The following is a 13,272-nucleotide window of genomic DNA, read 5'->3' on the forward strand; positions in this document are numbered from 1 at the left end:
AAACAAACATGAGTCACAAAGACAGTGACAATGTTTGCGCAGATGGGGACCGAGGAAAGCAGTAGGCAGTGGGGATGGGTCCGATGGAGCGCGGCAGTGAGGTTGGTAAAACAAACACGCGCAGCAGAGAATTAACTGAGGCTGGGTGTTGCCTGGCTTGAGTGAAGGAGTGAAGCAGGTACCTTACCTGACAGCCTAACAGAGGGATCAGTGACAAGGGGATTAGTTACAGTGATAAAGGGTAGTGATAAAGGGTAGTGACAAAGGGATCAGTACAGTGACAAAGGGATTAGTTACCTTATAGTGACAAAGATATCAGTGACAGTTGTGAACTGGTAGTACCCACAGAGGTATAAATATTACAGTTTCGAACCACCTCTCCCTCTTCCTCTTCCTCATCCTCGTGCAAGGGACTCGAGTTCTAGGGGCTGTAGTCTGAGAACGAGAGCCCCAGGGCTGGGGTTCTGGCGGCTGCAGTCTGAGAACGAGGGCCCCGAAAGCAACAGAGAGAACCCCATGGGGCTCGGGTTCTGGCGGAAGAATGCAACAGGGAGAGCCCCGAAAGCAACAGCTCGCCTCCTCGAGTCCCTTGTATACAATAAGAACGAGAGCCCCGAAAGCAACAGGGAGAACCCCGAAAGCAACAAGGGACTCGAGTTCTAGCGGCTGCAGTAAGAAAGAGAACCCCAAAAGCAACAAAAAGAAAGGAGTACGGAGTCATAACTCGACGACTACTATAAGTCCAAGCCAAGCCTCTCAGGCCTCTCTGCCGTACCTTAGATTAGGTTAGGTCAGATGAAGTGGACAGCATCACCGACGACGACGACGCAAGCCAGGGTGAAGCTGAAGCTGAAGGGGATCAAGCGGATCAAATACCAATGGGCGGCATCACCGCAGCCGAAGCCGAAGCAAGAAGACGGGAAGCCCAATCTTACGACACCACCGCAAGCTCAGCGGCGGTGATGAAACACTTGGCCTCCTAAGCCGGAGCCCTCCCCTACAAGAATAATAATACCGATGAAGTGGTAGTGGTGACCCTTGACCCTCCTAGGGCATGGGCATGGACGAAGACGAGGCTGAGGATGGCCACGAGGACGCGTATGAATACGAATACAGTAGATGGAGATGGGAAGCCAGGCAACGAGCGAGACGAGCGAAGAGCTTTGAGAGCTATGAGAGCCATGGTACTGTAAAGAGCCTGTTAACCAGACCAGACAAGCAGGCAAGAGAGCAAGAGAGCAAGCAAAGGAGGCGTGCTGAGACTCTAGGTACCTAAGACTTAGGGGCTTCCCCGCACCTACTATAACACTCTTACCTAGTACCTAGGTATATTAGGCGTTTATTGTCAGGGGAGTGCCTGAAGTCTACCTATAAGTAGTACCTAGGTACCTATACGTAGCTCTTATAGTAGGCGTGGGGAGGGATCCTATATATTACTAGGTACGTTACACTTTAAATTCATAACAGCCGCCCTATCAGCCTTAGCCACTACCTAGGTAGGTAGGTACCCACGGTGCTACCTGTAAGTAGGTGCCTATTATTATGCCTAAGGTAAGGTATGTACTGTATCACACTATATTCGACAAGTCTTCCTTTAACGCCATCACCCTGAATCCATGACCTTCTCAATCTAACCCTCCCCTCCCTTCTTATCCCATCCCCTTTCAACCCATCCCATCCCATCCCTTCTCAACCCAACCCAACCCAACCTAACCCTCCCATCCCATCCCATCCCACTGAGATTTACGCGGTGGTCACACTAATGAATAGACGCCATCCATGTGCGCGAGTACGGATATTCTGAATGCATACTTGATGTTCGAGCATCTATGTCCTGTATCAATACCTTGCCTCTCTTCTTAGGTCCTGGTACTGTACCCACCCCGTCTCATCTAGGTCCCTTACATACCTCATACTGACTGTCGTGATCAAAATCCTCCCGCACCTCTGATCAAAACCCCCCCGCACCTCGTACTCGCTGCACCGCCCCAACAATCCCTTTGGCCCAAGCAAACTTGCCCGGATCGACGCCGATGGCACCCTCAGCTTGTTTCCCCGTCTTCGCATCTTTCCAACACCCAGCATCCGGCCCTTCCTTGGCCACTTGACCGAACAAGTGCGTGTTCTGATTTTGTCGGATCCCTTCCATCCATTTCCCAACCACCAGCTCACTGTCAATCATCACGTTCACTTCCTGGCTGTGGTACCAACTTTGAGTGTCTTGGTTGCCGTTCCCCTGGATGCCGATGTGCCCGTCAACGATCATGAGTTTGATGTGACAAGACCGCTGTTTGAATTTGTTGTGGATCGGGTGGACTTGGTCCTTGGCCACGTAGACATGAATGTCGAGGTACTGGTGGTATTCGGGTTCTAGCTCTCGATACAGGCCATGAGCTATCATCTCGTTGTGGCCACCTTGGAAAGGTAAGAGCTCGCCGGCATCATTGTAGCCCAGGCAATAGTAATACGTCACATTGACTCCCCGGCGACAGGCCTTGAGAATCTCGGGGAGCAATGCCTCGGCGTTCAGATTGGGGGTCTGGATGAACACCGACTTGGTTGCGTGTCGCAAAGCCGACATGAAAGCCTCGTTCTGCGGCGTGTGCAGCGACTTCTTGCTGGGAGCACCCCACGGCTCTCTACAAACCATGGCAATCGGGAATGGGTCATGTCGGGGGATTGGAATGAGCGGGGTCATGAAGTCACTGGGTTCGAGTTCCGGAGCGCTGCCTTTGGTGTTCGGTTGGATGGTCGTGTTCAAGAGACGAGTGATGGCGTCAATCCGTCTTTCACCCTGACGAGGGCCCAACGACGCCACCGCCCGCAACACTTCCGACCTGATATCGGGATCGTAGTGGGGATCCTGTGAGGTGTGCTGAGGCAGATCCACCTGTGACCCGTCGTGTGCAAGCTTCCTTAAGCTCTCGTCGCCTTCGGTAGCCGTAGCCGTGCTAGTCATGTGAGCATGAGAAACAAAATCAAGGCAAGAAAACTCACGATTGAGCCATAGTAACCGTCTTCCCATTCTCATCGAATAGCGTGGCATGGCTTTCGGCCTCAAACGTGGGCAGGGATCCGGTTGCTGTCGGCTGACTCAGGCAGGGAAGCGGAGGGTTCAGGCGATTATGCCATGAGATGAGCGCGACCTCGTAGAGAGAGTTCACAATGGGTCCTTCCCACTGGGTCATCATCTCCAGGTTGTCGATGTCTTGAATATTGTCGCTTTGAAGTATGGCGATTTTGCGATCGACCACCATGTACTTGGCGTGGAATGTCCCGAAGACCGGAAGATGGAAGTTGACAACTTCGATATCAATGTTGGGAAGCTCATCGGGGTGCGGGATTCTGACTTTCCCATTCGGATCGGCGAACTCCTCGGGTGGCACGGGAAGGTGATTATTCACAACCTGTGCATGTTAGTCGCCGGACTGACGAAAGGGCATGCCTATGGTTGCTACCTGTTTGACGCTGCCTCGATCATAGATGATCTTGACCACTACCCGACGATTGTTCTCCACGGCCTTCCTCGAAAGCTCATGCAGGGCATTGGTGATCAGCCTGCTGGGCTCCGAGTACATCCAGAAATTGGTCGCGAGAAACACTTCGTGCTCCGCTCGAGCGATCACATTGGACATGTGGCGACAGATGTCCGGCACCGTTGCGATTATGGTAAGTGGACACACCCCGTTACTTCCCATGAGAGACGGTGCGCACACGCCAGCCACAGGGTTGTTCTCAAGGGTACACAGTACATCATGATAGATCTGGGGGATTCGTCAGAATGCTGCTGCCGACAACAATTTGATCAGGAGGTTGTCTCACTCGGAGGAAGAGGTTACTAGGGGTTGCATTCCCCCACTGTCCACACTTCCGGGCCTGTTCCAGATCGCTGGTTTCCTCATTCGAAAGGTCCACCGTCTTGGTGACAACACCATCTTCGATATCGACATGGAAGAGCCTTTTGCATGCCTCGTGTGGGGCCAAAGCTGGATCTTTGGCCAGTTCGGCCGTCACCGATAGCCCACCCTGGCACAGGTCGTACACCTTCTTTGGAATCATGACTGCCGACTGGGAAAGCTGATTTCGAGACTGGAGTTAGTGGTGAGTATCTGATCAACTACCAGTCATAGTTGTGGCTGACTGTCGAGACAGGAGACCGGAAATAGCGGCTGGGTGCGACAACGATGTACTGTCTGGAGCAGATGGTGATGGTGATGGTAAAGGATGTGGGAGACAAATGAGGGGAGACAGCATTATATCATGCCACACCGACACTGCCAGACGGAATAGGTTGCAAAGGAAAAGGCCGCGCAATCCTACCTTCTCCCAAGCTCCAGCTCGAGCGTTGGATTGGACAAGATGCAATCAGCCACAAGTCATAAAGTTGGATGAGGATGAGCGCATCCCACTTCCCACTCTGAAAATGATGTCAGATCCAATAATGCGGGATGGCCACTGGCATTGCAGGCTCCGTAGGCCAAGCACTTTTAGATTCTCGGAAAGAAGCTTGGCTGAGCTTAGTTGCGAGGCTTATCGCAGCACCACCTGCACGTGTGACCGCTGACCTCATTGTTCGCTGCCTGTCACGACCAACTCCAGCATACGTTCAAAGGCCGGAAGGTCTTGACTATCGAGGAGCCTACAGATATATAGTTGAAGTTGTCCTTGGCCTACCAAAGCGCCTAAGTGGCTTTACGCTGTGGCAGCGCAGGGAGCCCAGGGAGCCTAGGAAATGGAGCAGTTACATATAAAGCCAAACGCGCTGCCTAATGAATTGCACTCCCGGACGCGTTGAGCCGCACCCTCTTGTTACTCCTAATGTCACGGTTGAGCAAAGCAACCACGAGTCGCATCACACTATGACCATGGGTCGCTCACGTGATCACAAAGGCTTGCATGGCCTCCTAGCATACGCGACCTGAACGAGAGCCTTATGCTCGTTGTGGTACCCTCGTTGTGAGGACCACAACTCTTCTTCATACTCTCTGTCTTAGTACTCATATCATGTTAAGCATACACGTTTCCTCGTTGCCTGTGCACTTCGTGATATCCAATCAGAATCACAGTGCAGGTGAAATCATCATCCTCATCGACCTTGGACCAATACTTCATAAAAGGGACATCACTGTCGACGAAGGAGGTGGGAATTTCGAAGGATCGCCACACATTGAGGATCGCCACACCTTGATGATCTCGTAGCGTGCACGGCGGCGATTCGTACTCTTGCTGCACTATTACGGTCCCTAGATAATGAGTGCTAGTATTCTGTAATCTAGAATACGAGTATAACTTCCCTTGCTATCACTTAAGTCGTCAGTCTTCTATCCATGCCGTCTAGTCTTACATCGATGCGGTCTAGTGTTGCATTAATACGGTCTAGTGTTGCATCAATGCGGTCTAGTCTTGCAGTCAGTCGTGTTTCGACAGCAGCCAATGTTGTCTCCATCCTACCAAAAGTTGTGCCCATTGTTTGAACGATGTTGGTTAATGTGTCAATGTTGTTGGCTAATGTATCCAATTTATTGAGAATAGCTTTTTGAAAATCAGGTTGTGATCCCAGAGCTGGTGCAGCCATGACTGGTGTAGAGTAATAGTGGTGGTGAGAGTGTGGAGTAGTGGTGAGGGTGGTGAGAGTAGTGGTGAGAGGAGTACGGAGTAGTGGTGGTAAGATCGTTGGTACGGCGTTTATGAAGGAGTTAGCAGGACTTACACAGCTCTAGCCCCGATTAGGTGTACGCCAAGAGGACCGGCAATGACTGCATGTGGGAAACACTAGTCCAGATTTGGATAAGTGTGTGGTCACGATAGTGAATCGTCACGGTCTACGGAGTACCTAGGTAGTGAATGTCATTTGGTCCGACGGTTGTCCGAGGTGTCTTTGAAATCAGATAGCCTTACCAATTAACTTTGATCATCAGTGCAAGAGCTTTTATATTCACATCTTTACATCTTTACTACCTGCTGCCAGTCGTTGGCTTCATAATTTCTCAGCTGCTGACAGATCAAACCCATCACCATAAGTATCAACGACCCGAGTGTTCCTAGACACTCAGACAACTTCTCCTGGTCATCTATCTGAAAACACAGAGTGTGAAATCTCTTAGTCCCTTGGTCCCCGTATATCTGTCTATGCAAGCCGCTGATTCTTTGAGCAAAAGGGCGATACCCCTGTTGACCACCCTCTCCCGCGCAGTTTGCCGGCCATCACTTACCACCTGTCCACCTCGACTCTTTGTGGCCAGTGGGCACCGAGCCGCCGAGATGACGACGGCCACTTTCAAATACATTGATCCCACCTCCTATGTCGACAGCGATGTCCCTTTTGTGAAGCCTTGGTCCAAGGTCGATGATGCAGCCCTGTCCTTCAAACTCGCTGAATACAAGCGGTCCGTGGAAGACCTGCGCGGGCAGGAAGCCAAGTTCTCCGTGGATACCTCAGGCTTTGCAGTCTACAAGCATCCTGCCCACGAGAGACGCTTCACCGAAGACGTCGCAATCCGCGAAGGATATTATGGCGAAGTGGAGACATTGCTCCGAGAGAAACTTCCAGGCGTGAAAAAGGTGGTCATATTCGATCATACAATCAGACGAAGAGATAAAACGTCGCCTCGTCAGCCTGTTCAGCAAGTGCATGTTGATCAGACGCCACGCGCGGCCGAGGCAAGAGTGCGAAGACACCTACCTCCAGACGAAGCAGAAGAGCTTTTGAAAGGACGCTACGAGATCATTAATGTGTGGCGACCCATCGAAAACCCCGCCTCGGATTTTCCTCTCGCCGTGATCGACTGGCGGACCGTCTCACCTTCTGATTTCGTGAAAGTCGATCTGTTATACCCGAAACGAGATGCTGTAAACGGTGTGCTCGACGACGACGATCGGGGAAAGGAGGCTCTCGCGGACCCAGACTCGGCTGATTCCACCGCCAGCTATGAGATCAAGGGCGAGACGTACGTCATTGCGCCAAATGAGCACCACAAATTCTTTTACCAGAAGGACATGACACCGGACGAAGTCATGTTTATCAAGTGTTTTGACTCTGCCAGCCAGGTGAATCCTGGTGGCAAGCCTGGTTTGGCGGATTGCACGCCACATACTGCATTTGTGGACCCTCAGACGCCTGCGAATGCTCCTGGGCGGCAAAGCATTGAGGTACGATGTCTAGTGTTTTACGACTGATGTCGCTGTAGTCTGTATAGGACCTAGATAGTCTTACTGAGCGAAGCGAAGTACCGAGTAGTATATACTGCAATCTGTTCGAGAAAGCCGCAATCTCGATTGGACGATAAGAATCGGAACAAATGCATTGCCGTCATGGCTCAGACTGCTGTAGCAATCACTACAAACACTGTAAACTTGCCAAGCCAATTAGCTTATGTAATTCTCGGCGCGTTCCAGTTTGGGTTTCAAACGCGCTGCCCACTGCGTTTCACTCCCGGACGCGTCGAGCCGCACCCTCTTGTTACTCCAACCAGAATCACGGTGCAGGTGAAATCATCATCCTCACGACTGAGTTGATCGCAACACTATATCTGTACTGTTCCATGCTAGCTCTAACGTACAGTCTCTGTTCGGCCCATCTTCCAGCTCCTCAGCTGTAGCCAGCGCCAGCCATGGCTCCTCACGACAAAGAAATCTACTCAGCGACGTATAGCAATGTGCGAAGTCCCGTCTTTTGTTCTCCTGACCGAATAGCTGAATAGATGAATGGCTGACCTCCACTACAGGTGCCCGTATATGAGCTCAAGATCGGCAGTGACCATATCATGCGACGACGCTCCGATGATTGGGTCAATGCGACGCATATCTTGAAAGTCGCAGGATTCGACAAACCAGCTAGAACAAGAATCTTGGAGCGGGAGGTTCAAAAGGGGGTTCATGAAAAGATCCAAGGCGGTTACGGCAAATACCAGGGCACATGGATTCCTCTGACAGAGGGTCGCATGCTCGCGGAGAAACATGGGGTTGTTGCTCGCATTTCCAACATTTTCGATTTTGTCCCTGGCGATCGAAGCCCACCTCCAGCCCCGAAGCACACGACTGCTGCTTCCAACCGCACAAAACAAGCCAAACAACCTGCCCATCCCAAGAAGACGGCCCCGGCTCCGGCTCCGGCTCCCCCCCAGCCTGGTGAGTAGAATGGGCGCTGCGCAGTCGAGACTTGCAAACTGACCATGTTTAGTGCAAGCTTACCAGCCCGCTGAAAGCTACTACGAAAGCGCCAGTGTGCAATACAACGGGACCGAAAGCCGAGATGGATCGCCCGAGACTGCGTCTTTCATGGCAGAGGATGATTTTCTTCCCCTTTCCCAGAACTCGACCGCATCTAGGAAGCGCAAGCGCGAGCTCGAAGAACAAATTGCCACGGCGTCAGATCTCGAACACACCATGTATGGCGATGAGTTGCTCGATTACTTTGTGACCGCCGGCGACGATCCAGCTGCATCCAACATCTTGCCTCCACAACCTCCTGCCCAGTTCGATGTCGATCGGCCCATTGACAACCTAGGAAATAATGCTCTACACTGGGCCTGCGCTATGGGCGACGTGCGTGTTGTTCGCGACCTTATTGCTCGTGGCGCCAATGCTGCTGCTCCCAATCAATCTTCCGGGGAAACTCCATTGATCCGTGCCGTTCTATTTACCAACAACTACGACAAGCGGACTTTTCCCAAGATTGTCCACTCCCTGGCAGGAACAATTGTGGAGCGGGACTGGCATGGAGCCACAGTTTTCCATCATATTGCAGAAACAGCGCGATCGAGGAGTAAATGGAGTTGTGCTCGTTACTATTGCGAGGTGTTGATCAACAAGATGCAAGAGATGGGGTCCAACTACGTTCAGGCTCTTCTCACCTCGGTCGATGCTTCTCATGATACCGCCGCCTTATGTGCTATCCGCAATGGCTGTGTCAAAGTGGCAACATTTCTTCTCAACCATTGTCCAGAAGCCGGAGACATTCAGAACCTGAAAGGGGAAACTGCGAATGAATATCTCAGAGCTCTCCGAGAGAAGAAGGAAAGTCTTCAGCAGCCTGGATCTTCTCCTCCACGTGCCGGGGAGTCATTTGCCGCCAAGCAGCTTCGCCGCAAGCGTCAGAAAGACGCCGTGTCCCGCGCCGGATCTATCGTGCTCACCAAGATTGGAACTCTTCTGGACGAAGGGAGCATGAAGCTGGCCGAAATGTATGACTCACAGATGAAGGAAAAGGAAATTGAGATCAAGGAAGCCAAACAGGCGCTGTCGACCTTGGAAACTCAGAGACACAAGGTTCGACAGGAGACGTTCTTTCTCATGGCCAAGGCCGAAGACGCATCCCGAATCCCAGCGTTGCGACAGGAATATCAGAAGTATCTGAGTGAGATGGAATCGTTGTTGGAACATAAAGAACACAACAAACTCCAGAACGAGGTGTTTCAGCAAGATCAACAGGCGAACCCGCATGCATTCCGCTATGCAAATCCTCAGCCACTGTCTCCAGATGAGATCCGTGCCTCACTGCCCTGGGCTGTTGAACTGAATGATCAACAGGCGAAGCGAAGATACTGGGTGACAGAAATGGCAAAGCTGCTGGCCGAAGCTGGTACGAGTGAGAAAGTTGGGAAGCACAGAAAGCTGGTGGCTCTGGCAACCGGATTGAAGGAAGAAGAGTTGGACAGCATGTCTGAGGAATTGTTACAGAGCTTAAAGGCCAGTCAAGGGAATGGCGCCCAGACTCCTCCACACTTGATGTCCGGAATCCAGGCATAGGCATCGATCAGTGATGCTGTCCTGTGGCTGACGACGACCATGACGATGACGACGAGCAATGAATGACAATGACCTGAGCCTTGGCTATGTCGATTGTTAGACCAGCAAGCAAGCTGTTGATATGTAGAGCAAGGATTTTGTGCGTCGGCGGGTTTCATGTGTGATTTCGACCCATCCCTTACATATTTGGTTCAATCAAGGGTGTTTGGTCATCCGCAGGGTCATCCGCAGAGAAAGCCTGGCCTGACCTGTACCTGTATGTATCATGAAGAATTCAATTGCTTTCCAACGGGAAGATGGTGTTGCTTTCCAACGGAAGATGGTGTTGCTGCTTTCTGGCTCCCTCGCATCCTCGCATTCCGTCCCATTTCGACACGTGGGTAGTGTACGTACTACGTATTAGGTGCCAGTGGAGCCGCTACTTATCCGGTGCATGGGATTCAAGAAAAGAACAATCCCCTACGTACCTACCTAAGGGAGGTGAGTGTAAACATGGCTACCGGTACAACTAGGTCCAGGTACAAAGGTATGTGATTCCCAGGACATGGGACCAGGTTCATAGGCACACATCTAGTTACCAGGACATGATGACAAGGTACAAAGGCATGTGATTCCCAGCACCTGAAGACCAGGTTCATACCTAAGGTAGGTATCTTATGCCCAGCTGACCCGAGCCATAAATAAACTCTTGCACGACGTGTCGACACTGAATTGAACCGCCGACCGCAACAGCAAAAAAATCTCACACAGCGGAGTTAACCTCACCTCACAGTCGGTAAGAACCGTTAGTGTCTTAGGTTGGGTTTTGTAGTTATGGGTTTCTAGCCCCACCTACAAGTAAGCGGAACTATATCCATGCAATGCAGAGCACAAACTAAGACGTGAAGATGGGGCTGCCATCATCAGGTCAGAACCTATATGTGCAGCTGCGATTGTTGGGGAGAAATCTGCGACTTTGATCTATATTGTGTAGGTGGCCAGTGAAGTGAAGTATACTGCCTCACCCACGAGGCTGCGTCGCTTCACTGGCTAAACAAACTTACGAGGCTGCTTCACCTTACTGGCCAAGCCTACGAGGCTGCTTGCTTCACTTCACTGGCTAAACAAACCTACGAGGCAGCATGCTTCACTTTACTGGCCAAGCCTAAGATACGAGGCTGCTTGACTTCCGAGGCTACCTGCACTTCACTGGCCAAGTAAACACCCAGCTCGTGAAGCGGCCAGCTCGTGAAGCAACACGAGTAACTCGTATGCCAAGCTGGGGCGGAGCGGAGCGGAAATCGGGATATTATTTGTCCGACCCCAAAGACCCACTGTCCGCTCCGTTCTGACGCGACGAGGCTCCGGGCCCCTGGGAATGAAGACAAAGATGTCACCCGCCACCTGCCATTGTAGTTGCACTGCAGTCACCATAAATCGCCGGCACGGCAGACAGAGCCGTGCCAGTATTTGGTCCGTAAAGCCTTGCACTTTCACTTTCGCTTTCGCTTTCACTACTAAGTACTTAGACTTATGGACACAACCGTACCGTCTCTATGTATGCGTGCGTGGGTGTGTGCGTGTGTTTGAGTGCGTGCAAGCCTAGACTGTCGTTCCATTCCGCTCCGTTCCGTTCCATTCCATTCACCGTACCGAGACATCAGCGTTTGCGACATCAGCGTTTGCGACGCCCATCGAGATCAGTTTCTTTGTGGGAGTCGCAAACGCTGATGTCTCGGTATGGTGAACGACCCTTCCCAGCTGGCTGTGTAGGACATCTTGATCTTGATGGCATTCAAGGAACCCTCAATTCAGCTTCGGTGTTGCTTGTGCAGCCACACAACATCTACTCCATAGGTACCATTTCTCCTACTCCTGCTCCTGCTTTGCTCCTGTTCCTGCTCCTGCATCTGCTCTTCTCAGTTATCTCTTGCCTAACCCGTCCTTCTGCTCGTTATCTCTCGCCTGGCCCGCCCATCTCGGTTCTTGCAGTACTGTACACCCAAGTCTTTGCTCCTTGTAGATCGTTTGGCGGCTTTCTCTCACCGGCCTTTCTGAATTCTTTTGCTCTGGAAAAGTATCAAGATTGATTGCAGGTCTCTGTTAAAGGCGTTCGCAGCACGTCAAGTCATTCGAATCCCAGCTCCGACCACGGCCAGCCAGCTCCGCCGTTGCCGAATTTGAAAGTAGATTGGTCCTTCAGGCTGGAGTACCAGTATGGGCATATATGTTTGTACAATTCCCTTCTGTTCTCCTCGAAAGACATATGTATCCCTTCTCTTCCTTCTCAGCGTCTGTTTATAATATGTAGAAACTGCCTTGTGGTAGCTGGGTCAGCTGGGTGTCTCTTTCTCTCAATATATTCCTAAGGTGAAGCTTCTCCAGATCTGGCTCCGTCATGTTCTATGCCCACTCTCAGATATCCCGTTGATCTTATGTTCCCTTGTTCAGCAACTCATAGGGTAATAAATAGTTGTATTGGAAGGAAGGCTGGTTTTCCTAAGGAATGGTTTTGGAATACGGTGGCGTTGTGACAAGACGATTCGCCGGTCCGTGGTCCGTCGGGGAAGTTGAAGAGGAGCGGCTTGGGCATGGGCATGGGGTATGGACTATCCTGTTGCTCGGTTCATTCTGTTCATTCGTTAGCTTGGGGAAGCCTTGATAGTTGAGACTATGTATTCTCCGACTTCTTCGATCGATAGTCCGTCCTGTTGGTATCAATGGTCCGTCCTGTTGGTATCGATACTCCGTCCTGTTGGTATCAATTGCTGCTGCTTCTCGAGTAACATCCAGCATGCCTCGTGGCTCAACGTCCATTTCCTTGTTTCAGCACTCGCCGTCCTTGACTTGACGGAGGTGTAGTTCTCAGATGACGGGAAAGAAGTAGATGGACGATCCGGCGGTTTGGCTTGTGGGCTAGAGGTCAAGCCTCTAGATCTGAAAAGAAGAGGGGTCAAGTCTCTAGATCTGAAAAGAAGAGGGGTATGATTGTTGTTGCTCTGACTGGCAAAATTCACTTTTGAAGATGGCGCTTCGTGTTGTAGTTGTATTTGTATCGACAGAGCTGTCACCCACGCTTTCGAAGTCTGTTCAAGGCTTGAAGTCTGTTCACGCTTTTGAAGCCTCCTCGCGGCTGAAGACCGCCGATGAAAGAAATGGCTTCAGGCGCGGTCACAACTGTACAAAGGAATCAACACCCACGGTCACAACTGTACAAAGGAAATAGCACCCACGCACTTCCAAGGCTGTTGGATCAACGGATAAAGACGGCTTCATTCAGCGGAGCTGTGCTGTGCTGTACAGAACCCTTCTGAGAGGCGCGCCTGCGCCCATGCCCATGCCCGCGCCCGCGCCCTTCATTGTCTCAGGAGCTGTGGGAAGAGAAACGGAGTGTCTGTTGCAACTTGACGGTCCTTTGACGGTCCTATTTAGGCTTCTTTGATCTGTAGTCCTCTTTAGGCTTATTTTATCTGTTGTCTTCTTCGAGTTGTCTTCTTCGAGTTGTCTTCTTCGAGTTGTCTTCTTCGAGTTGTCTTCTTCGAGTTG

The 13,272-nt window shown here is 51.3% G+C and overlaps 3 protein-coding genes across 3 annotated transcripts; 2 read left to right on the forward strand and 1 right to left on the reverse strand.

The window, feature by feature from the left end:
• Nucleotides 1–1,951: 1,951 nt before the first annotated feature.
• A1O3_06006 (uncharacterized protein) lies at nt 1,952–4,059 on the reverse strand (the record flags this gene model as incomplete). The annotated part of the gene is made up of 4 exons (XM_007736126.1): nt 1,952–2,951; nt 2,998–3,407; nt 3,459–3,764; nt 3,823–4,059. 4 exons carry the CDS (start codon nt 4,057–4,059, stop codon nt 1,952–1,954), a joined length of 1,953 nt encoding a protein of 650 aa, XP_007734316.1.
• Nucleotides 4,060–6,261: 2,202 nt separating this feature from the next.
• Nucleotides 6,262–7,176, forward strand: A1O3_06007 (uncharacterized protein; the record flags this gene model as incomplete). The annotated part of the gene is made up of 1 exon (XM_007736127.1): nt 6,262–7,176. One exon carries the CDS (start codon nt 6,262–6,264, stop codon nt 7,174–7,176), a length of 915 nt encoding a protein of 304 aa, XP_007734317.1.
• Nucleotides 7,177–7,610: 434 nt separating this feature from the next.
• On the forward strand, nt 7,611–9,747 carry A1O3_06008 (uncharacterized protein; the record flags this gene model as incomplete). The annotated part of the gene is made up of 3 exons (XM_007736128.1): nt 7,611–7,655; nt 7,725–8,127; nt 8,180–9,747. 3 exons carry the CDS (start codon nt 7,611–7,613, stop codon nt 9,745–9,747), a joined length of 2,016 nt encoding a protein of 671 aa, XP_007734318.1.
• Between the last annotated feature and the right edge of the window lie 3,525 nt (nt 9,748–13,272).

Source organism: Capronia epimyces (genome assembly GCF_000585565.1).
Source record: "Capronia epimyces CBS 606.96 chromosome Unknown aczIQ-supercont1.5, whole genome shotgun sequence".
Classification (NCBI taxonomy): domain Eukaryota; kingdom Fungi; phylum Ascomycota; class Eurotiomycetes; order Chaetothyriales; family Herpotrichiellaceae; genus Capronia; species Capronia epimyces.